We start from the raw sequence: 27430 nt of genomic DNA on the forward strand, positions 1-27430 counted from the left end.
AAAGTGCACAGTGTTGCAAGTCCATCATAACAGACAGAGCAATCATTGGGAGGAAAGTGGAATGACCATTTCCAACAAGTGCTCACTTCTCTGATGTGCTTAGGTTTACCAAGAAAGATAGGCTGACATGTTTGTTCATACAGAATTTTGCTGAACCCTTCAGAATAAACCTAGAATTTGTGCAAAGGATACCCTCATCTCTGTAGAAGAATAAAAACGGTTCTGTGGTGGTAAACACATTCTAAGACAGAAAAGTAATGCTAGCTATGTCCACTGGCTCAAGCCTGGGGTTTCATTAGCTGTGAAAAACAGCATTGAGGTTGCAGGCTATTGGGTGTATAGAAGGACCCTAATTTGAATACATTCTTGGATGATGAGCTTGGGGAAAACAGGAAATATACAATAGCTTGCTTGAAGTATTATGTAGTAGAAAGGTTTATTTGTCAAGGAGCTGTATGTAAGCAGAATTTACTAAACATTAAAATATGGTAATAAATTATGAGTAAGTGATAAAAAAAAGCTTGTGATATTTGCTGGTAATACACCACACAGAACAACTTTGTCTGCATCATACATCTTTACTGTGGCAAGAGCTTGGACTATGTCAAAATGTCTGCATTCTTGGGGAATGGTTAAGTACACAAATCCCACGTGCTCTAACACCAAGCTGTCAATCTGAGTGGTGCTTGCAATGCCACACTTGCAGTATTGCCTCAACATCTGGAGAGAAGATCCGTGAAACTGTGAAGGGTAAGGTACTGTCCCTATTGGAAGAAGGAGCTGATCCTTGAACAAGTGCTATTTGGGCCATACTGCAGCTATCAGAATTAGACTGCACAGGTTTTTCCTGACTAAACACCTCTAGGAGAGCTGAAACATCAGAAAAGCATAGGCAAATTTACCATACCAGTTTACTGAAAAACTCATGCCCTTTTGTCCTCACTGACAGCAACTGCTTACAAAGATCTAGGAGTTTTTTCTTAGCTCTGGTTAAAAAGAGGTAAAACTTCAGAATTGCACACAAATGGAATATTCTTTCGAGCCAAACGCAGGGGACGTCCCATTGAAGACAGTCACTACTGGATATCATGAGAGCTTAATTATCCACGCCTGGTAAATGTTCCACTGACACATCAACTGTGTTTGCTATGGCCCAGAGCCACAGTGACTAAGCAATCCCCAGCTCGCTGCTATAGGTAACACTGAGGTGATTTGTCGCTTCTGATCAGCATGAAGGAGTTTCTGATTTTTGGCACTCAATCCTATACCCAGAGGCACACCGCCTGCAGCCCAAAGGAACGGACGCATAAACTCCTGTTCAGTGGCAACCAGGGGCCTCAGTAGTGCAGTTCCTGTAAGTGAGTCAATATCTTTCCAACAACGTTTTGGTGGTCCTAATCATTGCTAGTGTGGGTCTTGGGATGGGAGACCTTCGGAGGCACTGTTGAAATCCTTCCACCACTATAGTTCTTTCTTAAAGTGCAGTAGTACAAAGATGTTGCCTCATGAGCAAGTAATTTATATCCACTGCACATTACGGGGGTTTCAAGCTGGTGTCAAACTAAGCAGGGAAAAATAATTACATGATCACCAGCCCGTGTTGGTCTGCTTCTTTGAGAGACCTTTGATGTGCTAGTTGTCTAAACAAAGTGATAGCCAGAAGCATGTCTTGCTGTAGATGGGCTACTGCTGGTACCAGACACTTAGTGAAGATCCTGGAGGGATCTCTCAGGTTGAAAGGAAGCTCTTTGACCTGGTAATATTTACTGGCTCCTGGAAATCGGAGACATTGTGATCGTTAGGGTGGATGAGGGTATGACAACAAGTATTCTTAGGGTCTGTAGAAATTAAGTTTCCTGCAGAAACCATAGAACTTTGTGGAGCACGACCATTCAAAAAGACTGTTTCTGAGGTTCTTGTTTAAATGATGTCAGTCGAAAAACAGGCACAACTCTCCTGTACTCTTTACCAGGAAAAAAAGGTAACCAGAACCCCCTTGTTTCATTGGCATTTGAGTACCATTTTAATCTCCTATTTGAGTAACAGTGAGAATCTCCTAATGAATCTTTGACTAGGGTTGATGGGCCTCTTAGTAAAGGGATTTGTGGTGCCCTCTGGATAAAATCTATAGTGATGATGAATTAAATGAGGCTTAGGACCCAACAGATAGTGGTTATATGCCTACAGTGAAGCAAGAAATGGGAATTTTTACCACCTATTTGCAGCTTGTAGGCTAGGGTAGAGGAAGCAATCAATCAGTTTTAGGCAACAATTAGGTTACATTGGCATGTTCATGCATCATCATCATCATCATCATCTAGGAAGCACTCCTGTGTCAAACACCTCCAGGTGTAGGAGGAGCCTCCTGGTACCTGTGGTATCAATGATGAAGCTATGCCATAATACCCATAATAAGGTGGAGATTGTAAATATTGGCATTGCTGGTACTGTTCTCTCCCTTTAAACAACTGTGTTTTTGCCCTCTGGAGCAACAAGAAAGCTGTGGTCAGCGAAACAGAAGGGTCCACAGTAACCTTTCTCAGTACCAGTTTTAAGTTAAGATGAGAATAGGGAAAATGCCTTCCATATGGAACTTACGTCAAAAGGCACGCCAAGCACGATGCTCTGCACCTCTGGTCTAAAAGAAGTGCTTCTAAGTAGTCCATTGTGGCGCCACGGCTGCTTTTGCCAAATGATGGAAACCTGTTTTGGCTACACCCACAGCTGAACCAGTGAAAAACCTATGAAACTTTCTCCTTTGTTAATTATCAATCCTTTTGGCTAGAGGCAGCAAGTTGATTCAAGGGGCAATGTCATCCCACATCTGGCTATCAAAGTAGCTCAGAATGCCCAGGTTGTTTGCAACTTTCATTGAGGTTGCAAACATGACACTTGCATCCTCATAAAAGTGTCCTTCTTGTAGTCCAATAGAGCAGTGCATGGCAAAGAAATTCTTGAGCAGCACTGCACCACCAGTGATTGAACAGTGTGGGCTTTTGGATTTTTTGCTAGATAGGCCAGAGCATTATCAAGCTGTTGTGTACTTCTTATCCAGCAATGGTAGAGCCTTTGGTTTAGAGGCCAAAGCGTTCTTAAGTTTCTTATACTCCTCTCAGTTCTGGTCCAGGATGGAAATGATCTTGACTGCTTTGCACGTTTGCACCCTGAAGTTGTAAAGGAGAGGTTGAACTCTATTGCATGTTTGACAAGAGTAAAGAAGGGCATTAAGTAAGTGGGTGGCAAACGGTAAATTGGGGGGTCTTTTCTGACTTTGACATTATGCTCTCTAGTCATGAAATTCATCCTCGTGTAAGGATATTGCACTCTTTACTTCTCTCCTTCTCTTCAGTACTGTCAGCCTCTGCTAAAAGAGGTGGTCTGAGTGATAAGTAGTGGTGGATGCCAGGGTGGTTGGGGTAGTGACAGTGGAGTTGACAATGGAGGATGTGACTGGGGCAAATATACAAACCTGGTATGAATATTTTGCATACTCTCTTGCAGGCAGGAAATGCAGGACACTGGAACTAAGGGTATCATTTGATTGTGGTAAGGTGTATGCCTCTGATAATGATGATCCTGCTACTTGTGCTGTACCTTTAATAACCACACTGGGTCTCATCTTCCTCATGAACGCAGCAAAAGCCCCCAACGTTTTAATCCTGGTACTCCTGGGTGTCTTCATCTTGATGATCTTTTTTTGTCTTGAGGGAGAGAGAACACCTGTGGTTGTCCAGGATGGTAAGCAGTCATGGAATCTATAGTGCCCTGATGGCATTTATCTCCATGAAACCTACAAAATCCCACAGGGTTGAGGGTTCTCACAAAGGGCACGGAGGAATACTTTGCATATAATACAGGCACTGTGTCAAGCGCACCACAACGCTCCAGAAAGCTTTTAAGCCAGTCCTGTACGGGATGGACATCAGCTTCTGCACAGGAAAGCAGAAATGCAAGGTCCAGGACCTGACTGAGCTTGAGACGCAAATTAAGAATCCCGAGGCGAGCAGTAGTGGGGCAGGTAGAGAGATCACTCGGCCACAGTTGGGTCTCATACAGCAGCGGTACGGGCAGCTCCTTCTAGGTGAGGCCAAGCTTGCGTGGTGGGCGACGCAGAGCAGAATATACCAGTGGGTGTCAAATCAAGTAAATTACTCCACAGGCTGTGTCAGGCGATAGATTAACCAACAGCCCTTCCATTGCTCAGGGATGAGCAGGGTGCCGTGGTTGCTAAATACGCTGGTTGGCACACAGGTTTTTTCAGAAGACATTTGCACGACATGATATACTGCCACATGACCAGATCACAGACTGGAGATGAGCTACATTTGCGGACGCTGTTGGCTGGTGCAGAGGGTGGACCTGGAAGAGGAACTAACCGAGGCCAAACGTTCTTTGGCGTTGGCTGGTCTTAGGGCAGGTGGAGCCCCAGGTCCAAACGGACTCCCCAGAGAATTTCTTAAAGTACTTGTGTCTAAATTATGGAAGCATATTGTGCAGGCGGTCCGTGCATCCACAGATAAAACAGCACTTCCGCCAGGTTTGAGCCATGCAGAGATCGTGGTATTCCCTAAGTTGGTCTGGCTCCCAGAGGACCCCTCCTGATACGTTCTGATCTCTACTAAACGTGGAGGCTAAGCTCTTGGCCAAGGCCCTTGCCAATAGATTATACCTCCATCTGACAGAACTCTTACATCCTAATCAGGCGGGCGGTTATGCCAGGACGTGCTACACGACAATATTCGCCGAGCCTCAAATACACTTGCACTCGTGCGTCACCTCGGACGACCCGCCACCATCTTTTCAGCTGATTTGGATAAGGCATTTGATTTGGTAAGTTGGGAGTACTTATTTGCCCTGTTACAAAGATTGAGCTTTGGACCAAGATTCATCTCTTAAGTGGGTCTGCTGTACACTAATCTCACAGCATTTGTCTGCATTGCAGGGCATGTATCGGAGACCTTCCTGATTCAGCGGGGACACACCAGGGGAGCCGTCTTTTCCTGCTACTAATTGCCTTGGTGATAGAACCCTTAGCTATAGGAGGTAGAATGCAGCTCAGATTGCTCGGATAGAATTGCACTGTGTGCAGACGATATATTGTTCTTTGTGACAGATCCAGACTCTGTAGACCTGCGTGTTTTCCAGATCATGCAAGAATTCTGAGAAACATCGGGCCTCTACATAAAATCTGCCGTAAGTTTGTCACTGCAAATGTCTGTTAACTTCTGCCAGCCTCAGCTGGTTCATGTAGAAAAAAACAATTAAGTTTGTTATGGAAAAAAATGAGTAAGGTTAATTTTATGCCCAATAACTTTAACACAATGAAATAGTGGGTTTTCAGCAAAATACTCACAATCATATGGAATGAAAAAAACCGACAGCACTAGTCACAATACAGGATTTTCTACTATAGTAACAAAACCTTTTTGTGCACCTACCTTGACAGGCCTTGGGCGGTCTGGCTCTTTCCATCGCAGGTAAATCTGCCCAGCAATTGACAGACCAACAAAAAACCAATAACTGAAGCTGTAGTAGTTAATGAGCTGGAAGACGTCTCTCACAGACAAGTAGATGAGAGTTGCAGCGCACTAGGAAGAATTAACATCATAACACAATTAAAATAATGGAAGTACTGTATAAAATACATAATGTATTAATAATCAGTGTATCAACCTTACTGAAAGAACATTCTAGATAACAGTGTGAACAGCAATATTACCATTGCTTTGCTGTTACTAACAAAGATAGGAAGTAGACAAAGAAAATCAAGACTGTTCATAATCTCAGATAAAGCTACTCAAAATATAATAAACACAACTTAATTTGCGATGCTACAATAGAGTTCTATATACTTAGATCAAAACCATCTACAGCTGTGTTATGGGACAGCACATTAACGTAGAAAAAATTCTGAGACAACAGTTTAGAAAAATGTGTTGTTCAAACTTTTTGTCTACACGGGGTCTTAGAGGGCAATTCCATGAGATGAGATGAACAAAGTAAATTGCAGGAGATTTTTTGTGTCAAGGAATGTGTAAACAAACTAAAATGCCAAGAGTGGCCCTAAATAGCGTGACTGATCAACCTTTTTGACAAAAATCATCATTTTTTATTTTAATTTCATTGAATTACTGTGAACCTTAGGAGAAAAGCTAATCATAAATTTGATAACGGCACAATTTGAATGAGCACCAGGCTAACGACACATCAGGGGAGTGCAGAGAAGAGCAGACAGAAATTGGGAAGTTATTTTAGTGTTTGGGGGTATGTAAAGATGAATACCCCAATCTGTCACAGGGTGGTGAACAGAACTAAGGAGAAGTGGGTTAAGGGTATAGAACAAGAAAATGTACATAAGAAAACACTGGTAAATAGAAACGTGAATATATACACACACCTAAAAAATATATAGAAAATAAACAGGAGTCAAAAAAAGACAAGACAGTAAGTGGAGCAAGGCAATTGAAGGGGGAATGTGGCAACTGGAAGGAGCCAAATAGAGGTGTTCATTATCAATTGCAAGGAGAGAGGGACAAGAAGGAAGACCAACAAGAAAAGCAACATTTCTAGAGAAAAATCAACAAGGATGGGGATCATGAGTTTGGTGGCATGATCTCAGCCATTTGTAAATCTGCCAAATATATTGGCAGTAACAACACTAGCAAGTTACTGAGCGAACATAGTAACAGGATAAAAGTGAGTAGTCAAAAATGATATGCAAGCTAGAGACTGTAGAATAAAGTAGAAGAAAGGACAGAAAAAAATACAAATGCCTGAACAGGAGGGACAGCACAGAAAGACGATACAGCAAATAACTGAATTTCAGTTTAGGAGGTTTGAGCTAAAGCAATTTACTTTAGAAACAGGCAGCAAACACAACCACTCTGAAGTTGTATAGGCTAAAAAATAAATACAGATCTGAGACATGACAGTGTAAAAAGGGAACTGAACACCAAAAAGGAAACTATGGGTGTGGGAGGGAAACTACAGAAAAAGAAGCCAAGGGCAGACCCCTGAGAAATACTGGTCTATCCAACCCAAAGAAATAGCATAAACAAAACAAAAAAATAACAGCGAAAATCAGAACAAGATAGAGAGAGATAATCCAAATGAAGCTACAGCAGACTATGCAGAGATCAACTACGTCAAATGTGGAAGATAGATGTAGATTGTGGATGGGGATCCCCTTATCTGATAAGGGGTCATTAGAAAGCTAACTACAGAAGAAAAATAGGTTTTGTGGAGTAACTGTCGCTCACATAAAGGCAATGCTGGCCATGTGTGACTAGCAGACTGGAAAGAAAGTAGGTAAACCAATCTCTAGAACACTAAAGGGGATTCTCAGGTCAACGTCCCAAAGGGTAAACATTCTTTGTTCTTTATCCATGCATTTCCAAATGATTGTCAATTTTCTGCATGTTTTTACTGACCCATGGAGGGAAAGCACAGCACATATTGTGAGAGAATGTTAAGTGAATGGGTTTAATGAATCACATAATATTTGTCAATGTAGAAAACAATCTACCTGGCAGTTTTAGATGCCTTATTGCTGAGTTAAGCCTCTCGTAGGTGATGAATATATTATTAGAAGCTCAAAATGGGCTACGTTTTCTCAAAACAGTAAAGCTAAAGATCTGTGGAAACATTTAGATCCTTGTAAGCTTCTTCAGCAGAAGACCTTGCCTAGCTTGCAAAACAAGCACAATTAATTCTAAATTTAGGTTCATCTGTGTCAGAAATTTAAATAGAAAAGAAGTAACAGCATTAGGACCACTTGATCTCTATAAAGGATTTATGGATCAATTTAGCGTTGAAAAAATGTACTATTTCATGATATTTTGCATAAAAAAAAAAAAAACACAAAAAACATCTGAGAAACTTTTGAGTATTAGCTGACTGTGAAATGCATACCACCCTCCCCTTGGGTATGTTAAGACGCCATCATAAGAGGGGTGGGAAAACTATGTTCACAATTCCACGCCCAGAACTACGAATACTACAATGTTTGGTAATCCCAGGAGGCAAATACCTGCACTTTCACACGTTTTCCTCTGTGGAATGAGCCATTAATGCAGAAAGAGATGTGCACTGAAAGAACAAGCTACATACCTTTGGTAACGCATTATCTGCAGAGACAATATTTAGCTGCAGATTCCTTACCTTTGAATTTCCCAGGCATCAGACTGGACCTGGATGATTTTTCGTGAGCAGTACCCCTGCATGCCGGTAGGTGGCTTTGTTTAGTTCCGTGCGGCATCGTTCTCGCCGGAAGTGACGTTGAGTCATGTATAAATGCACAACCTCCGCACGTGGATGTCAGTTACTTTTCACAACTTTCCATGCCAGGAGTGCAGGAGCCATGAAGTGCACCTACCTGACCTTGGTGTTTCCAAACTAGGGCCCTGAAAGGAATGATTCCTAACCCTAGAAATCTGTCCGCAGAGCAGGGAGGAATGGTTGGGGCGGTAACGAATCTGTGACTAAATATGGTCACTACCAGATAATGCATTACCGATGGTAAGTAAGGATATGTTACTTACCTGTAAATCCTAGTTCTCTTCCAGGGGTATCCTCATCAAAGTCATAAACATTGAATATTCCCGCCCTTGTGCGGGGACCCCGGAGCATATATAAAATATATACACATTATACATGTGTAACAAACAGTCATGCAGGCTATCATGTTAAAAACAGGCTAAAATGCTTTATTTCTATGAAGTTTTTTTTTTTTTTTTTAAATACTACAATAGAGCATAAATAAGTACCCAAGCTCCTAAAACTAGGCTTGGGGAAGTAAGCAGTAGCAAACTCTAGTGAAAAAATAGAGAAAACTGCATTGAAAAACAATGAAGCATTCTTAGCCAATAGGCTGCATGTAGGTTAACACAGGAGAACCATAAAAACTTTGGCACTGTGCCTTTAAGACCCTGAGCACCTCCAGTATCCCACCATGCCTCAGGGGTGAAGGAAAGGTGACAGTTGGTTCACAGTTAGGTCAGTTCTTTTTACGGTGACAATTTGTATAATTGAATCAAAATACTGTCTGTCCTGCACTTCCAGTAGACGTGTGTCCGGGGAGGAGGGTGGGTTGTTTATGACTTTGATGAGGATACCCCTGGAAGAGAACTAGGATTTACAGGTAAGTAACTTATCCTTCTCTTCCAGGGGATCCTCATCAATAGTCATAAACATTGAATAGATTAGCAAGCCCATCCCTAAACCCAGCGGACTGTCCGATAGAAGTGCAGGAATAGACATGTCTTACGCAAATAAATTCCTTAGAGAGGCCTGCCCCACTTGGGCATCCGCTCTTGCATCTGAGTCTAAACAATAATGTCTTGTAAAAGTATGTACAGACTTCCATGTAGCAGCCTTACAAATCTCAGATATAGGAACATTGTTAAGGAGAGCAGCTGTAGCCGCTTTTCCCCTTGTGGAATGCGCTCTAGGCCGCGCTAGCAATTGTCTATTAGCTAGCTGGTAAGTATTAACAATACAAGAGACTATCCATCTTGATATTGTTCGCTTAGATGCTGCTTCTCCTGTCCTTAAATGACCATAGTTCACAAACAAGCGGTTAGAGTTTCTAATCGATTTTGTCTTGTCCAGATAAAATTTCAGCACTCTTTTCAAGTCTAATGAGTGCAATGCTTTCTCAGCCGGAGTTTCCGGATTGGGAAAGAACGTCGGTAAAGTTATGGTCTGATTAATATGGAATTCTGACACCACCTTCGGAAGGAAAGATGGGTGAGTTCGCAGAACTACTCTATTGTCATGAAAAACCGTGTACGGTTCTTTTGCAGACAAGGCCTGGATCTCACTGACCCTCCTCGCTGAAGTAATGGCCACCAGAAAAGCCGTTTTCCACGTAAGGTGTTGTAAGGAAGCCTTATGGATAGGCTCGAAAGGAGGGCCCATAAGTTTTGCTAGGACTATGTTCAGTTCCCACGGAGGAGAAGGCCTCCGAATTGGCGGAAAAACTTTCTTCAAACCTTCTAAGAAATCCTTGACTACAGGTTTCGTAAAGAAGGATTCCTAAGAAGGTGACTTGTGATAGGCAGTAATAGCAGACAAATGTACCTTAATAGATGATACCTGCAGACCGGATTTCGCTAGGTGAAGCAAATAGGACAGTATGACGTCCTCCTGCGCCCGTATGGGATTATGGCCTTGCTGACAGCACCATATGTAGAATCTCTTCCACTTAAAAGCGTAGGAACGCCGCGTGGAAGGCCGTTTGGACTCTTTCAAGATGTTCATGCACTCCTGCGAGAGTCCTAGGTGCCCATACTGCAGGAATTCAGGAGCCATGCTGTTAAGCTCAGAGAGGGTAGGTTGGGATGCAGAATCCTGCCCTCCATTCTGCTCAGAAGATCCGGTCTGCACGGCAGCCTCCTGTGAGGTTTTTCCGACAGGTTGAGGAGATCCGTGTACCAGAATTGTCGAGGCCATTGTGGCGCTATAAGAATCATTCTGGTCCTGGATCCGTAAAGTTTGCTGATCACTGCCGGAATGAGGGGAATCGGAGGAAAAGCGTAAAGAAATGTCCCTGACCAGTCGATCAACAGGGCATTCCCTCGAGATCCTGGACGGTAGAACCTGGATGCGAAGTCTGGGCATTTCCTGTTTACATCGTCTGCGAAGAGGTCCAGTTGAGGCCGACCCCATTGCGCGAAGATGTATTCTGCGACTTCGTCGTGCAGGACCCAATCGTGAACGTCCTCCAGGTGTCTGCTTAGAAAGTCTGCTTCTACGTTCTGCTGACCTGGCAGGTGAACTGCTGTGATTGACATTCCTCTGGCCAGGAGCCAATGCCATATCGCTTTGGACTCTCGTGAAAGGGGTAGGGATCTCGTTCCCCCTTGTTTGTTCAAGTAATACATCGTGGTTGTATTGTCCGTCTGTATCAATAGAGTTTTCCCCTGAATTAGCGGTGTGAAAGACTTGAGAGCCAGATGGACCGCTCTGAGTTCTAGCAGATTGATGTGGTACTGCTTCTCCTTGTCTGACCACAGACCCTGTGCTTGAAAAGGACCCAGATGAGCCCCCCATCCCTGAAGAGACGCATCCGTTACCAGAGTGTCGGATGGAAGTACCTGGTGAAACGGAGCGCCCACTGACAGGTGAGGTCTGTGCATCCACCATCTCAATGACTGCAGCGCTACCTCCGGTAGCCGCATTGTGTCTTCCCAGCGACCTGTTCTTTGGCTCCAATTGGCCTCCAATGCCTCTTGGAGGGGTCTCATGTGGAGTCTGGCATTTGGGACAATAAAGATGCACGATGCCATGGAGCCCAGTAGTGATGTCACCTGACGTGCCGTAGGTGCGCTGGCTCTCAACAGGTCCTGGCACTTCATGTTTATTGAGGACAGTCGTTCCTCCGAAGGATACACTTTTTGTAGTTCTGTGTTTATGATAGCTCCTAGGTAGTGAAGACTCTGCGTTGGAGTCAAGGTTGACTTCTGGTAATTGACCTGAAGACCTAGAGCTTCGCAAACTCCTAGTACAATGTCCCGATGGCTTCTCGCCTGCTCCGGAGAAGAAGCCTTTAGTAGCCAGTCGTCTAGGTATGGATATATGTATATCCTTTGTCTTCGTAGATGCGCCACCACCACTGCCATACATTTCGAGAAAACTCTTGGAGCAGATTTCAGGCCAAAGGGTAGAACCCTGAACTGGTAATGCTGTAACGCTACTCGAAAGCGCAGGAATTTTCGATGCTTTGGAGCTATTGGGATGTGGAAATACGCATCCTGCAGGTCGATGGAGCACATCCAGTCTCCCTGATGCAGTTGAGGGAAAATTTGGTGAAGCGCTAGCATTCTGAACTTCTGCTTTCTTATGTATTTGTTCAGCAGTCTTAGATCCAGGATTGGCCTGAAAACGCCCTCTTGACCCTTCTTTGCTACTAGAAAGTAACGGGAGTAGACCCCCTTTCCTCTGTGGGCAGGTGGAACCCTTTCTATGGCATTCTTTCTTAGGAGGGCGAGAGCCTCCTTGCGTAGCAAGGTGAGATGAGCCGGATTGTGTTTGGTTGGTGGCAAGTGTGGTGGAGGCTGCTTGAAAAGGAGAGAATAGCCATGTTCGACAATATTGAGCACCCATTTGTCTCTTGTGATAGAGTGCCACTCGTGAAGATGAGCAATAATACTTCCCCCCCACCGGAGTGGTGTACAGTGTCGAGGGAAGCGAGACTTCATTGCTTAGTGGGTGCTTTTGGAGTGGACTGTTGAGGTCTACTTGACCCTCGCTCCCTTGTGTTTCTTCGCTGAAACAGAGGGCGTCCCTGTCGTTGCTGAGACCTTTGCGACCAATGAGGGGTTTGAACCCTCTGTTGGAAAGGGCGTCTATCATACGGTCTGTACCTCCGCCTGAAATCTTTCCTTCTTTCGAGGCCTACCGCCTTCATGGTATCCACCTCGGTCTTCATGCGGGCCATCTCTTCGTCTGCATGGGCACCGAATAGAGAATTCCCGGCAAATGGGAGATTCAGGATACGTTGTTGTGCCTCCTGTTTCAAGCCAGTGAGCCTCAGCCAGGAAGATCTCCTCGCACAGATACCATGTGCGTACCCATGAGCCGCCAAATCCGCCCCATCCGCTGCCGCGCTGATAACTTGGTTAGATACCAGGCATCCTTCCTGTAGAATCTCTTGGAAATCTTGCCTGTCTTCTCTGGGCAGTTTTTCCGTAAATCTACTGAGGGAATCCCACAGAGAACGATCGTACCTGCCCAGGAGCGCAGACGCACTAGAGACCTTCATTGCTGAAGCCGCTGTCCCGCACATCTTTCTTCCCAGAGAGTCTAAATGCCTGCTCTCTTTATCCGGGGGTACTGTGGATGAAGATGCCACCGAGTGGGTCTTTCGGGCGGCAGCTATGATCACTGAGTCTGGTGGCGGATCCTTCCTAAGGAATAAAGGGTCTTGCTCTGGAGCCTTGTACTTTTTAAGAATCCGAGCCGGGGCAGACTTAAGCGAGGCTGGGGCCAGAAAAGTGTCCATGGTCGGCTGCAACAAACCAGGCACTAGAGGCAGCAACTTTTTCGACGCTGATCTCTGTTGTAGTGTCTCAAATATGATTGATGAGGAGGTAGATGGTTCTGGAACCTCTATATTGAGTTTCTGTGCTCCTCTTAGTAACACCTCGTTGAAAGTGGTTATGTCATCCACTGGTGAGACTCTAGCAGGTGGTGAATCTGTAAGAGTAGGTGAGTAACGCCTGACAGAAGAACCTGATGAAGACCAAGAGGGTGATCTTCTTGAGCGCGACCTGGATCTCCGTTGAGAGCGAGATCTGCTGCGGGACGCTGTAGCCGAGCGCCTAGTCCTCGCGGTCGGCTGTCGAGGAGCTGAACGAGCCCGTTCTGCCCCGGCTGTCGGCGATGGCGTTCTTGGCGGGGAGGCAGTGGGTGAATACATTCGCGAATATTGCGAATCTGGGGAGGCCGCTGGTCTGTTGAGGCTCTCCAGCCATCTCGGAGATAGGTTGATGGGCGAGACATGCCCAGGAGATGCTCTTGACCGAGAAGAGTCGCTCGGTATGGAGACCACTGGAGACTGAGCCTTGTCTGGCGAGGGGCGATGTTCTGCTCCCTGTTGGACAGGTAAGACCTGCTTCGACGTCGATGGCTGTTTCGACGTCGAAGGACGCCCAGTCGGTTGGTCCTGCCTCGACGTTGATTGCCTCGACGTTGAGTGCCTTGACGTCGAACGGCGTTCCTTGGACCTCGACCTGCTCGCCGTCGTGTGCCTCGACGTGGAGCGATGGGAGGTTGACGGCGGATGTTTGCCGTGCCGTCGTGGAGATCTCGACGTCGTGTGTCCTGACGTCGGGGGGCGCACAGCCTTTGGCGGCGACCGGGCATGCCGGCGGTGGCTCGACGTCGATCGGCGGGCTGCCGTCGACGGAGACCTGCCCCTGCTCTGATGTTCCCTCGACGCCGTTCCCTTCGACGTCGGGTGCGTCGCCGTCGACGGCGATCTATGCCGGTGGGACGGTGGTAGCGACGACGTCGACGGTGAACAAGCAGGTATTTTCCTACCTGTCGACGTCGACCGGGCCATTCTCTCCTGAGAATGGCCTTCTGGATGCCTGGGGAGCGAGGAGGACGATGTTCTTTTCCTCTCCTGAAGCCCATGAAGTCGGATCTTCTCTCTGTCTTTCAGAGTCCTCCTAGACATGTTCTTACAGTACTGACAAGTGTCAGGGCAGTGACTCTGAGGCAGGCACACTATGCACAGAGAGTGGGGATCTGACTGGGCCTTCTTCTTCCCACAAGCAGGGCATTTGACAAAAAGAGAAGGCATTTTTCTGTCAGAAAAAACCTTCCCAGCTCAGACAAAGATGTTATTTGTCGAGTGAAAAGTGAAAAAACGCTTTTTTAAAGAATTTTTCTGAGGAAAACTCAGAAAAACTGAGAGCTCAATGCTCCAGGATCCTCTCAGAAGGAGCCGGAAAAAAGAACTGACCTAACTGTGAACCAACTGTCACCTTTCCTTCACCCCTGAGGCATGGTGGGATACTGGAGGTGCTCAGGGTCTTAAAGGCACAGTGCCAAAGTTTTTATGGTTCTCCTGTGTTAACCTACATGCAGCCTATTGGCTAAGAATGCTTCATTGTTTTTCAATGCAGTTTTCTCTATTTTTTCACTAGAGTTTGCTACTGCTTACTTCCCCAAGCCTAGTTTTAGGAGCTTGGGTACTTATTTATGCTCTATTGTAGTATTTAAAAAAAAAAAAAAAAAAAAACTTCATAGAAATAAAGCATTTTAGCCTGTTTTTAACATGATAGCCTGCATGACTGTTTGTTACACATGTATAATGTGTATATATTTTATATATGCTCCGGGGTCCCCGCACAAGGGCGGGAATATTCAATGTTTATGACTATTGATGAGGATCCCCTGGAAGAGAACTTGTTCATCTGAAAGAGACATCTAGCTTCAGATTCTTTACTTCTGAATAGGTACCCAAGCAATACCATCCCTGTGGGTGGGCTACAGACAAATTAAACTAGGATGCCCTGCAGGACCGAACAGGCGAAATGCCTGCCCCCTGTGGACCTGACTGTCCAGGCAGAAGTGTTTGGCACACAAGTACAGGGATGTCCACGTTGCTGCCTGGCAGATGTCCAGGAACACTGATCTTTAATCTGGTGGAATGGGCCTTCAAGCTCTAAGGAGACTGCTTTTCAGCCATGACATAGCAGATCTTAGTACAGAGAACAACCCAGCGTAAAATGGTTCACTTTTGTACTGCCAAACCCTTCTTTTCTCCAACATACCCCATGAAGAGATGGTCATCCACCCAGAACTCTTTTGTGCAGTCAAGGCAGAATGACAATGCTCTTTTTGGGTCCAGACTGTGGAGTTGTTCCTCTTCTTTAGCAGGATGTGGAGGAGCATAAAAGCTGGGCAGGGTGACTGATTGTGACAGATGGAATGGAGTCACCACTTTTGGAAGGAAAGATGCTCTAGTGCGAAGCAACAGTTGTCTTTAAACATTCAAGTAGGAAGACTTGGAAGACAAAGTCTGCAGCTCCCTCACCCTTACTGGCAGATGTTATTGCCACTAGAAAGGCTGCCTTGATGGCAAGCAGCCAGAAGGGACAATTGTGCAGAAGCTCGAATGGAGCACACGATGTAGGTGAAAACCAAATTAAGGTCCCACTGAGGCATGATAAATGGCAAAGAGGGGGGGGGGGAACATGTACAAGCCCTTTGAGAAATCTATTTACAATAAGTGGACTTAAAGAGGGCTGGTCAGGCAGCTGCAGAAAGGCGAGCAGAAAGACAGCCTTGCTAGGGAAGGGTAAGAATGAAGAGAATGAGATCGGAGAGAGATGAAGCAAGGGGGGCAAAATTCTTTTCTGTACAATAATTTACACTTTTTTGCCTTTAACAGGTGCACAGGCTTGGTGGAGGGACGCCTGGCTGCCAGAATAACATTACAGACTTCGGGAGGAATGTTGAAAGATGTCAACTGTCTCCAATCAATATCCACGCAAGAAGGCGAGGGTTGACAGGTTCAGGTGGAGAACCCTCCCCTTCTGCTGAGACAAAAGATCCTCCCGAAGGTGCAGCCTGATCAGAGGAAGCTCAGGAAACCAGACTCCTCATGCCCAGTCAGGAGCCACAAGGATGACTTGGGCCCCATTGTTCTTGATGTTTTTGAGAGCTCTGGGCAGAATCAGTATGGGAGGAAAGCATACAGGAAGCCTAAGCTCCACTGGAAATGAAAAGCGCCTGAGTGATAGCTGCCTTGGAAACTCCAATGCGCAAAACTGCTCACATTGCAAACTCTGTTCGGAGGCAAACACATCCAACCAAGGTTCTCCCCACAGCTTGCGCCACCTCCAATGGAGACACCACTTATTATCCACTAGGCATCAATGGCTGGTGTTCAGGGAACGTGCCAGGGGTTTAACTGCCAGGATTGTGCTTTTCTGTTTCAGCCATGTCCACAGAGCAGAGCCTGTGGACAAAGGGTCCACTACCCCACTTCGCCCTGTTGGTTGCAGTAGCGCATGGTGATGTGTTTTGTGAACACCTGCACTACCTTTCCTTTGAGAGAGGGAAGAAATGCTTTCAATGTTAGCCTTAGCTTGTTGGTGTGGAGTCTGGATTCTGCCGGAGACCAGAGTCTTCTGATCTCAACCTCTCCCAGATGGTCTCCCCATCCCAGAAGGGACACACTTGTCACTACTGTGACATCTAGTTGGGGAAGGGAGAGGAGTCTGCCTCCAACCCAATTGTGGTTTGTGAGCGCCACTGCAGGTCTTTTGCAGTTCCTTCTGCAATATGAACAGTGTCAGAGAGATGCCCCTGATGTTGCACCACTGGAACTCCCACTGCAGAGCCCGCATATGCTCTCTGGCATGATTCACCAGCAGGATGCAGGAGGCCATGAAGTTCAGCAGCCTACTAGTCATTCTCACTGAAATCCAAGCTAGAAGTTGTATTGTAGCCTGAGTATCCTGGACTTGCTGCTCGGGAGGATAAGCCTGAAATGCACTGTGTTCAGAACTGCTCTGATGAAAGGGAGCATCTGAGAAGGAGTCAGGTGACTTCTGAAGGTTTATAGTGAGCCCCAGCGAATGCAGGAGGTCCACAATAGTCTGGAAGTGAGAAACGACAGACTGGGGCAAGCCTGCCTACTACAGCCAGTCATCAAAATAGGGGAAGACTGACACCCCTAATCTCCGCAGATGAGCTGCAACCAGAACGAAAAGAACTGACATCTATGCACCAAGGTGGTGCCTATATAGGTGACTGTGATGTCACTTCCGACAAGTACAATGCTGACAAGTGGAACCGAATGAAGCCACCTACCGGTTCTATTTTTCCTTAGTTTGTCCTGTCCACTGGTAGACATGACTAATAAACGTAGAGAAGCCTAGCCACTGCCAGCGGGATGGAGAAGTAGCTTAGTCCCATTCACCTCTTCGCTCTGACTGGACTAAAGTTTTGCAGCTCCTCCTTCCCTTTGACACAGATTGATGGCACTGTCAACCCTAAGATTTGTTAATGTATGAACTGTTTCCCGTTGATGTTTTCTCCAACTTTATCCTCCTGTGTTCTGGTACAATAGCATACTAGGTGTAAAATACAACTTAATTCATGAAAACCTCACTAGTTATTTTTACTATTTTGTCTGTCATGTGCCTCACCCTTTGTTCGAGATTTAATAATATGATGAAAAAAATGTAATGACTGAACCATACAGACGTCCATGCACGTGGGCAGGAGAACATGGTACCTGTAGCTGCTTCCACATCTCAATTTCCAGGTGACATTAGTGCTGCAGGGCTCTCCAACCCCTCCCTTCAATGTTTGCTGTCTGATGATAGGGACTGGCCTACAAACTAACATCCAGTTCTCAGTGAGGACTCAAAGGCTAATCATATGACTGCAATAATGTAAATCCTCAAAGATTACAAATAGGCTGTTCTTAACTGCTGCCTAGAGTACTTACTATAGTGAATAACATTCTTGACGATGGCATTGTAAAGAGCTTCAATAAAATCAGATGTTTGTTAAAAAAAAAAAAAAGCAATGCTGCAATAATTATTAATCCAAACAATTTATATTCTCAATTTAAATGAATTCAATTGATGCTTTTGGACCTCGTTTGAAATAGTCAAAGCAAAAATAAGAATCACTCTTCACCCAATCCAAGCTGCTGAAATTATATACTGTAAGGTTATTTTGTAATTGAAGAAGGCGAAATAGAGACTAATGTATGAGGGAAAGGAGTTAGAGGGAGGAAAGACAGACTGACAAGGAGGAGAGAAATGGAAGAATACAGCAAAACAACCTGAGAAAGGAAGAACGTGAGAGAGGAGACAAAAATTGAGAATGGGAATTGAGTAATACAGCCACAAGGGGAAAATGAGAAGGGGAAACAACTGAAGGAACATGAGAGAAGGAAGGAAAAAAAAGAAAAGGGAGATGGATGAGAACAGAAGAGAGGCAAGAGTGGTGTGACTAAAGGAACAAGTTATTTACCTGTAACTATAGTTCTCCAGTATTGGCTCATAGATTCACATGGTTGAATCATTCCATGGTGAACCAGAAAGCTGTATTGTATTATACACAGTCTGTAAGGACTAGAAGTATCATATTCATATCATCTAAAAAAAAAAAAAAAAATTCAGACAATCAGATTGCTGCACCCTGATAATCAATCCCATTGCGAAGCTGCAATACCTCAGATTTTCTAGTGTATGTATGAAGAATAATAGGCCTTGCTCAATGGGTAGGCCTCTAATGGGAGAAGAATGGTTTGCATGTCAATCTGTGGAAGATACCAATCCTAGAGAACTAGAGTTGAAAGCAACTTTTCTCCAATATTGGATCTTTCATAGATTCACCAGCTTAGATCAGAATAGAAAGCAGTTAAACAATACAAGCATGATTATTATTGGGGAAAGTGGATAAAATAGTGTAAAACAAGACTCATCATATTGGAAAAGATGATGCAACGCCACCTGTCGTATTGCTGCATCTTTTGTACCATTTAAACCAAACTGTAATGCTTGGTGAATGTGTGACAGTCCTACCATCATTTTGCTGCCATTCAGAAGTCTTGTATTGATAAGATTAGCAAATAAAGCTGTAGAAGCGGATACACTGCTTGTAGAACATGCTCACTTTTCCTTCCAAAGGTCTTGCTGCTTTATCATGACAGACCACAATGGCTCCAGAAATCCAGCAGCCTTTGCTTTGTTTTGAAAGAGAAATACCTATACTAGGTGGGCCATGTGTTACATACAGTTGATCAGTCTTTCTGAATTGTTTAATTCTTTCATATAAAATGTCAGGCAGGCCTCTTTTCACAGAGTGCATGAAGTGCTTTTTCTACGACATATGACGGATTTTGAAAGTGGTTTTCCATCCATGTGCTCATTTAAATAAAATTCTGATAAAACGTCTGGAATATAATTAGGGATTAGTCTTTACGGATGGTAAAGGCCAGTGTTTCGCTTACATTCTTACAAAAGTCAATGCTAATAGTAATGTCATTTTCCAGGAACTATATTTTAGTCTGCTCTTTATCAACTAGAAAAGGACTGTGTTTAATTACGAGAGAGTTGGAGGATGCTTCTATGGCAGTGGGGTAGGGGCTGGGAGGATCTCCTAAAATGTACCTCAGTTGCTAGATGCAATTTAACAGATGAATCAGAAAGATCAACGTGTGCCAGATGTAACCAATAAGGCAAAACCTGTTGTGATGAAAAAGAGATAGGATGAATATTATTATCCACCATAAACAGAAGAATTTACATTTAATATTTTAGGTTCTGTTCCTTGTTTCTGCCCTGGCATTAGCTAAGATTTCTTTATAATCCTCTAGTGTGTTGAAACATGAGAATTCACTCATTGGAGCTGAGATAACAAGTTTGAGGATTTCAGATCTGGCTGAAGTATCTGGCCCTTATGTAGAGTCGCAAATTGTGATTGGGTTTCAGCTGAATAGGATGCTGCTCCCATAGGAGAAATAGCTCATGAATCAATACTTTCTGGGCCATGTTGGGGCTACTAATATGAGACGACCTGATTCCCTCTTTATTGTGTTCCACACTTTTGGAACCATGGATATTAGGGTAAAAGCATAGGGACACACTTTCCTGACCATGCTATGGAAAAGAAATGCCCCCTCAACCCTGGTTGTTGATGCAAACTAGAATACAATTGGCATTACAGATTCTGAGTGGCCACAAACCAAACTAATTTTTGTATACCCCAACAACTGAAGATTTATTTCAAAAGGTGCTGGTTTAACTCCAATTTGTGGCAGTTCTTTGTGATCCTCCTCACGGCATCAGCCACTCTGTGCTGGTGCAAAGCACATGCTTAGCTGTTAGCGAGATGTTACATGGCATCGACCATTCCCAAATTATTTGACCTTCTGGTGAGAATGGTCAAGATCTTGTGCCTCCTTGATTGTTTATATAATACCCTGTTGTCATTCTGTCTGTGTGTACCAGCACTGAAGAGCTTCTTATCCTCAGAAGAAAAGGTTGAAGACTTAGTGGTAGACATTTTCGTTCTAGGTGATTTATATGGAGACTCAACTTTTGCAGAGCCAGTTTTTCATGGATTTCCAGATCTTGCAAACAAGCTATCCATCCCTCTAGGGAGGCACCTTTTGTTATCACAAACTGTGGAACCTGAGCTAGAAATGTAAACCTGTTGAAATAGTTGCAAATTTGCCTCTTGATTCCAGCATGGGTGAAGCAGCTTTCATTCTCAAAGTGATAGCCACAATATTGTCTATTGGATCCTGGGTTTGAATCCAGTACTGTCCAGTTCTTCCTGAAGGTGTCTCATTTGTAGGCAGGAAAGAGAAAAATTATTTATGACATCATTCCTAATAGTGTTTTGAACAGGTGTACTGAAACATTCGTAATATACATTCTGTTTGGTAGGTTTATTCGTTTGATACGCCATTGCAACATCAGATAAGCTTTGTTCGTTTTCAGTCTAGAACAGCTCCTAGAAAACTTACCCTGCAATAATGGAGGGAAGATTTGTGTCTGTTGGGAATAAGGTCTGAATTGTTAAAGTAGCAGACAAGCCTCTTTTGACCTCATGGCAGTGTTGTTTTTAATCAACTGGCGAGCATCATCTACATGCTTATGAAAGAGTGCATCTCCATCATAGGCCATGTCCAAGATTTTACTCTGGACCTCCCTCCTGAAAGAGATTGATTTCAGGCCTTCTTGCCTCCAGTCAACAGTGACACCTGCCAGCTGCCTAAATCGAATGGATGTTTCATCCTCTGCTCAATCTATCATCTTAGATGATGCTTCTTAGCCCACCTGAAGAACTCTCTTGGCTATAGCGTTTTATCCTTTAGCAGACGACGAATGCAAGCACTGATGTCAGACCATATCTGCACATCATAGGGACTAAGTAGTGCTAAGAAACTGACCATCTTCACTGTAGTTGCTGCCATGGCGGAGATTCTCTTTCCCATGTTGATTAAACATCCTTCTCTCATGCAGGGCATAGATGGATTCCATGATCTGTGTTGGGCGGCTTGTATTATCATGGAGTCAGCACTAGGATGACCTATTATACAGCCATGTTTACTATCATGAGCTTTATACTTTTTTGTCCAGACAATAGCAAATGGAGAGAGTAGCTGAATTTTTCATCACTTGTAATCAGTCATTTCAGATAAAATCAACTACTGGGATAACTCTCACAGATTTGCAAGAAGGTTACTTAAAATGCAATCATACAAGAAAAAAAATAAGGAACAATGTAATTGTTTGACTGAGATTGGCAAATCAAACCTCTTGTATGCTCTTTATAAAAGTGCATGCAAGCATACACTGTCATCTGGTGGCAAGTCTGCTGGATGATGAGCAGCTGGTGGGAAACAGGTGCCAAATAGTCATCCCATTCTGCACCTAGGTCCTGATCATCAAGTACTTCCCCTTCTTCTTTATCGTCCTCGGAATAAATATCATCCCGACAGCAGGTAATGCAGTCTTTAACTGAGGAGCTTGTGATGGTTGCGATCTTGGACATAAAAAGAGGCCATTGTAAGGGGAGTGGGTGGTTGTACAACTAGTAGTTTTAAAGATGGCTTATTTGGTGTCTACTCTTTGAAGAATAGAAATATTTTATTATTAATCAGCTAACATGAGCCACAGGTCGATTACCAAAGTCATTGGAACTTACATCATCTCCTAATGATACTGTGTGTCTTGTGTAGCTGATGGTTTCTTAATCGTTAGTTCATCTGTCAACAGTAAAATAGCAGTAATTGTTGACAGAATAGAGGAGATAGCGGTCGCTTCTGCAGTGGTCTCACTGGATGGTGTTGATCTTACCATCACAGATTGAAGCTACACAACTTCGTCAACAATGTAGTAAATTTGAGAAATATGTTTCATGGACTTGGAGGCTATGATCTTGGCCTGTTCTGTGAAGACACTTTTTCCTTTCCGAGTTGGTGAGAAACCTCAGATGATGGGATTTGTTCTCTGGAAGGCTTTGTCATATTTCTTTAAGACCTTGGAAGTTTCCTTTGCTGCAGCTTAGACGAATGGCCTTCTGACTGTAGTTTTTATGCCAGATTCTGAAGTACTCTCACTGTCTTCCTCAAAAGCGGAGGTTTCCTTTGATTTTTTGAAGCCAGAGTAATCATCTACCCTCTCTGTGCTTAAGGTTTTTTAAGAAAAGGTTTGCCAGATTTTACATTTTTACCTTAGAAAAGGTGTTTAGGTCATAAATGCAATACTTGTGAGGATCTTATGAATGGAGTTTTATCTTTCTACAAGTACCCCTAGGCATGAGGCAGCTTTTTTGGATGTCTGACTTTTTAGAGAGATTGTCAAGCGGTGTTAGGACTCTGTGCACTTTAGCAGGGCTAAACTACATGTGCTCACTCCTTAAAACATGATAACATTGGCTTATCCCCAATTGACATATTTAATTTACATGCAAGTCCCTAGTAAAGTGGTACTACATGTGCCTAAGGCCTGTAAATTAAATGCTACAAGCGGAATTGCAACACTTATTGTGCCATCCACTTAAGTAACCATGTAAACTTGTCTCAGGCCTGCCATAGGAGCCTGTGTGTGCAGTTTTAAACTGCCACTTCAACCTGGTAAAATAAGCCTTCTGCCCCAGGGACGGCCCTAAACAGCCCATAGGGTAGGGTGCAGTGTATTTAAAAAGCTGGACATGTACGTTTAACTTTTACATGTCCTGGAAGTGAAAGACTCAAAATAGTTTCTCACTACTGTAAGGCCTACTGTTCTCAGAGGGTAACATTGGGTTACCATATTACATTTAATAAGTGCTAACATTTGATTTAGAGCAGGTAGAAAAGTCATGTTTGGACTCAAATGCATTGTAATGCAATATGTTCTTTAATGGTAAAGTCCGATTTTAAATCACAGTTCTGAAAAGGCCACTTTTATAATGTTAGCGTTTTCTTGTGCGAACCATTTGGTGGCTCCTGTCAGTATTCTGGGTCACAAGACTATGGATAGTTTAGGTGTTGGGCTTTGTGCCCTCTCACCCCCCACAAAGGGGACTAGGTGTTGGCAAGATGGGCCATCCTTCCAGGATGGTTTGGGGGCGGGGATGTTCTCTGCCCCACTTACACTTAAAAGGGCTGCCTCTAGCGCCTTGGCAGGGAAGAACTTTTAAGAACCAGATGTGGGTGTAACCTAGAGTATTTCCCTACTTCAAAGGCTGGCACCAGGTAGAAGTATTGGACCCTGAGACTCCTATACAATCCTTGACTTGTGGATGACTTAAGGACTGCCTGGACACCCAGAAGACGGCCCAGCTGCTAGAGGTGAAAATTAGTTACTTTCCTGTAACTGTAGTTCTCCAGTATTGGAATCTTTCATGGATTCACATGCTTGAATCATTCCCTGTCGTTGAGATGCGAGTCCCTGGTACATTATAATAGCAATGTAATGATAACTATAGTGTATGAAGGCCTAAGGCCTTCCACTTTAGTAATCTATCCTTGTCAATTTGAGAAAGGAGACCAAACCTAGGTTTTTAGCCAATCAGGTTGCCCTTCCCTCTAGAACACTCCTGTGAGAAGCTCCAGTCCCTCAGATGTTCCAAAGCACGAGTGCTGAAGTACATGAGGCAGACGACATGCAAAGGTGAGCTTCTCTGGGGAGTAGGGAGGGTCGGATGTGAATCTATGAAAGTTCCAATACTGGAGTACAAAAATTAGTTACTTATCTGTAACTGTAGTTCTCCAGTATTGGAACTTTCATAGATTCACATGCTCGAATCAGAATAGCAAGCAGTAGTGAAGCACACTGTATGATAAACATTACCATAGTGACTGACAAAAGTAATCGTACGAAAGGTAAAAGAAAGCTTTAAATGATCTATTGTTCTGCAAACAAAAGATAACTACACAGTGCTAAATAACAAACAGTGCATTGTCAAGGGAAGAAAACATTATGCAATGTGCAGAAACTATACTGGGTTGGAAGGAAAAAAGGGGAATTCAACAGCTCACCATTAGTGGAACAAATGTAGCAGCACAGCTTGTCCCACTGCTACATCACCTTGTGATGTTTCCTCCAAGTAATAGTGCCTTGCAAAAGTGTGCGTGTACCACCAGGTGGCTGCTCTGCAAAGGTCCTGGATGGGCACACCAGCGAAGTGAATGCTGCAACTGCCCTTGTAAAATGCGCATGTGTCGGTCTGTGCAAGGGTTTTGCCGCTGCCTTATGACAATCAATTGCACAGGATATCCATCTTGAAATCCCGTGTTTGAAAACCGGCTGGCCTTTCCTAGGAGCGCTGAATGCTACGAACAGTTTATTTGATTTCCTAAAGTCTTTCATCCTTTCCAGATATAATTTGGGACATCTTTTGACAACCAAAGAATGAAGAGCCTGTCCCGCCAGTGTTGAAGGATTTGGGAAGTACGACTTTAGCACAATGGGTTGATTAATGTGAAAATCCAAAGGAACGTTGGGTATGAACTTTAGATCTGTTTGAAGGACTACCTTATTCTCTTTAAGCTGCCAGAAAGGGTCTTAAATAGTGAAGGCTTGGATTTCGTTAACTCTTCTAGCTGAGGTCATTGAAAGAAGTGCAACTTTCCATGACTGGAAGTTTCAGTCCGTCCTGTGTATAAGCTGGAATGGATGTTTCATTAACTAGGACAAAACTATTTTAAGTTGCCAAGACGGTGATGGTGGTCTGACTGGCAGAAAAGAACGTAAAAGTCCTTTGAGAAACTGTTTGATAACCCTTGTCGACCACAAAGATTGCGAGTTATCTGTCTGCCTATAATGGGAAATTGCAGCCAAGTGGACTCTAATCGAAGCATTCGCCAAACCTGTTCTAGCTAAATGGAGAAGATAGGGTAGTATCTGCTCTGGCGACAAAGAGAACGGGTGCACCTGAGCTTGTTTGCACCATATGCAAAACCTTTTCGATTTAAGGCAATAAGATCTGTTGGCACTGTCCGCTACAGCTCTGGCAAGAATGACTACAGTCTGAGGGAATGTTTTAAGTGTGCAAATTCATGGTGTACAGGGGCCAGGCTGTCAAAGGAAGAGATGATGGATACGGGGGGAGAATTTGACCATCGCTCATTGTTGGCAGGCATGGTGTTACTGGTAGAGGGATGGTGTGGCTCTATGAAAGGAGAAGCAGCTCTGCATACCAATGCTGCCAAGGCCATGCCGGGGCAATCAAAATAATGTGTCAATGTTCGCTCTTGATCTTGGCTAGAACTCTCAGAATGAGGGGAATGGGAGGAAAGGCGTAAGCATAATTCCTTGACCATGCCCTTGAAAACGCATTCACCAAAAATGGGGATCCCGACTTGCAAAGAACTGGCATTTTGTTTTTGTGGGAGTGGGAACGAGGTCCAGGTTTGGCTTGCCCAATTGAGAGAAAATGCGTTCTAGCACTCTCTCATCTAGTTCCCATTCGCGGTTGGATGTTGTCAACCTGCTGAGAGAGTCCGCTATGACATTCTGAGTGCCCAGTACGTGTTCTGCCCTAAGATAAACTCCTTGTAGAATGGACCAGTTCCAGATACATGAGATTCTCACGTTAAGAGCAGAGATCTGCCCTCCCACGCTTGTTGACAGTGCATCGTTGTAGGGTTGTCTGTACGAATCAGCACTGATGAGTTCCTTATCTTTGGCAGGAAAGCTCGAAGCACTAGGCAAACTGCTTTTAATTTGAGGTAATTCATATGGAAACTCGTTTGATGCGACTTCCATCTGCATCTCACTCTTAAGTCTAGGAGGAAGGCTCTCTAACCTTCCAGATACGCGTCAGTAGTGTTCATCCACGGGGCTAGTTGAAGAAGGAAAGGTGAGATTCCAGGGTCCACCCAAAAAAAAAAAAGAGATGTTATCATGAATTTTTTTACTTTTATTATGTTGTCGAAAGACCCCTTGGACTGCATCCACTGATTGTCCAGTTGCTCTTGAAATGGTCACATTCTGAAACGAAAGACACAAGTGGGATGCAGGACGACATCATTACTAATAGGGACTTGAGGAGGCAAACTGAAATAGACTCATTTTTGAACAAGTCTTTCCAAGGAAATTAGTTTTTTCTGTCTCTCCCTAGTAGGAGATGCCTTGTTGAGGATGCTTCCAGAACTGCACCCAGGAAGGTAATTCTTTTCAGGAGTTGAAAAGCTGATTTTCTGTGGTTGATAGTTAGGCCTAAATTTCCAAGCAGCTCCACACAGCTTTGTCGCTCTCTGCTCCTGCGACCTGGACTTGGCCTTGATGAGCCGCTTGTCTAGATATGGAAACACTTGATGTTTGTGTCTTCTGAGGAAAGCTGCAACTGGAGCTAGGCATTTTGTGAAAATTCTGGGGGCCGATTTCAGGCCGTAAGGAAGAATCTTGAACTGGAAATGCTCTCCGACTACCGTGAATCTGATAAATCCCCTGTGGGATGGATGTATAGGAATGTGGAAGTATGCATACTTGAGATCAAGAGTGGACATATAATCTCTAGGACTGAGAAAGGAAAGAATATTGTTTAAAGTAATCATATGGAATGATTGTTTTCTGAGGTAAGTATTAATGTCTCTGAGATCCAAGATTGGACACCATTCCTTTCATTTATTTTGGACCAGGAAGAAATGTGAATAAACCCCCCTCCTTTTGTTCTGAACATGAACTTTTTCTATAGATCCCTTCTGGAGCATCGTTCGGACGTATTTTTTTTTTTTTTTAGAAGATTGAGGTGTTTTAAATTGTGTGGAGGAGAGGGTCTTGCTGGTGGAATTTGCAGGAACTCTAGAGTATGGCCAAATTGGATAAGGTTTAACACCCATTGGTCGGAAGTCATTTTTTGCCAATTGTGACAATACTGGGAAATCCTTCCTCCTATTTTTTAATTGGAGGAAAGATATGTAGCCAGAGTTAGTGAGAAGTCATTGTCTGCG

The 27430-nt window shown here is 44.0% G+C and overlaps 1 protein-coding gene across 2 annotated transcripts in view; it reads right to left on the reverse strand.

Annotated features, from left to right (window-relative positions):
• Positions 1–27430, reverse strand: part of SLC7A6 (solute carrier family 7 member 6) — a 433424-nt gene that overhangs the window by 110404 nt on the left and 295590 nt on the right. For both annotated transcript variants that reach the window (XM_069217253.1, XM_069217254.1), the window contains one exon: positions 5439–5588. In XM_069217253.1, the coding sequence (XP_069073354.1) occupies positions 5439–5588 (150 nt within the window). The remainder of the gene's footprint in view (positions 1–5438; positions 5589–27430) is intronic.

The sequence above is a fragment of the Pleurodeles waltl genome, chromosome 12, assembly GCF_031143425.1.
Source record: "Pleurodeles waltl isolate 20211129_DDA chromosome 12, aPleWal1.hap1.20221129, whole genome shotgun sequence".
In the NCBI taxonomy this organism is placed as follows: domain Eukaryota; kingdom Metazoa; phylum Chordata; class Amphibia; order Caudata; family Salamandridae; genus Pleurodeles; species Pleurodeles waltl.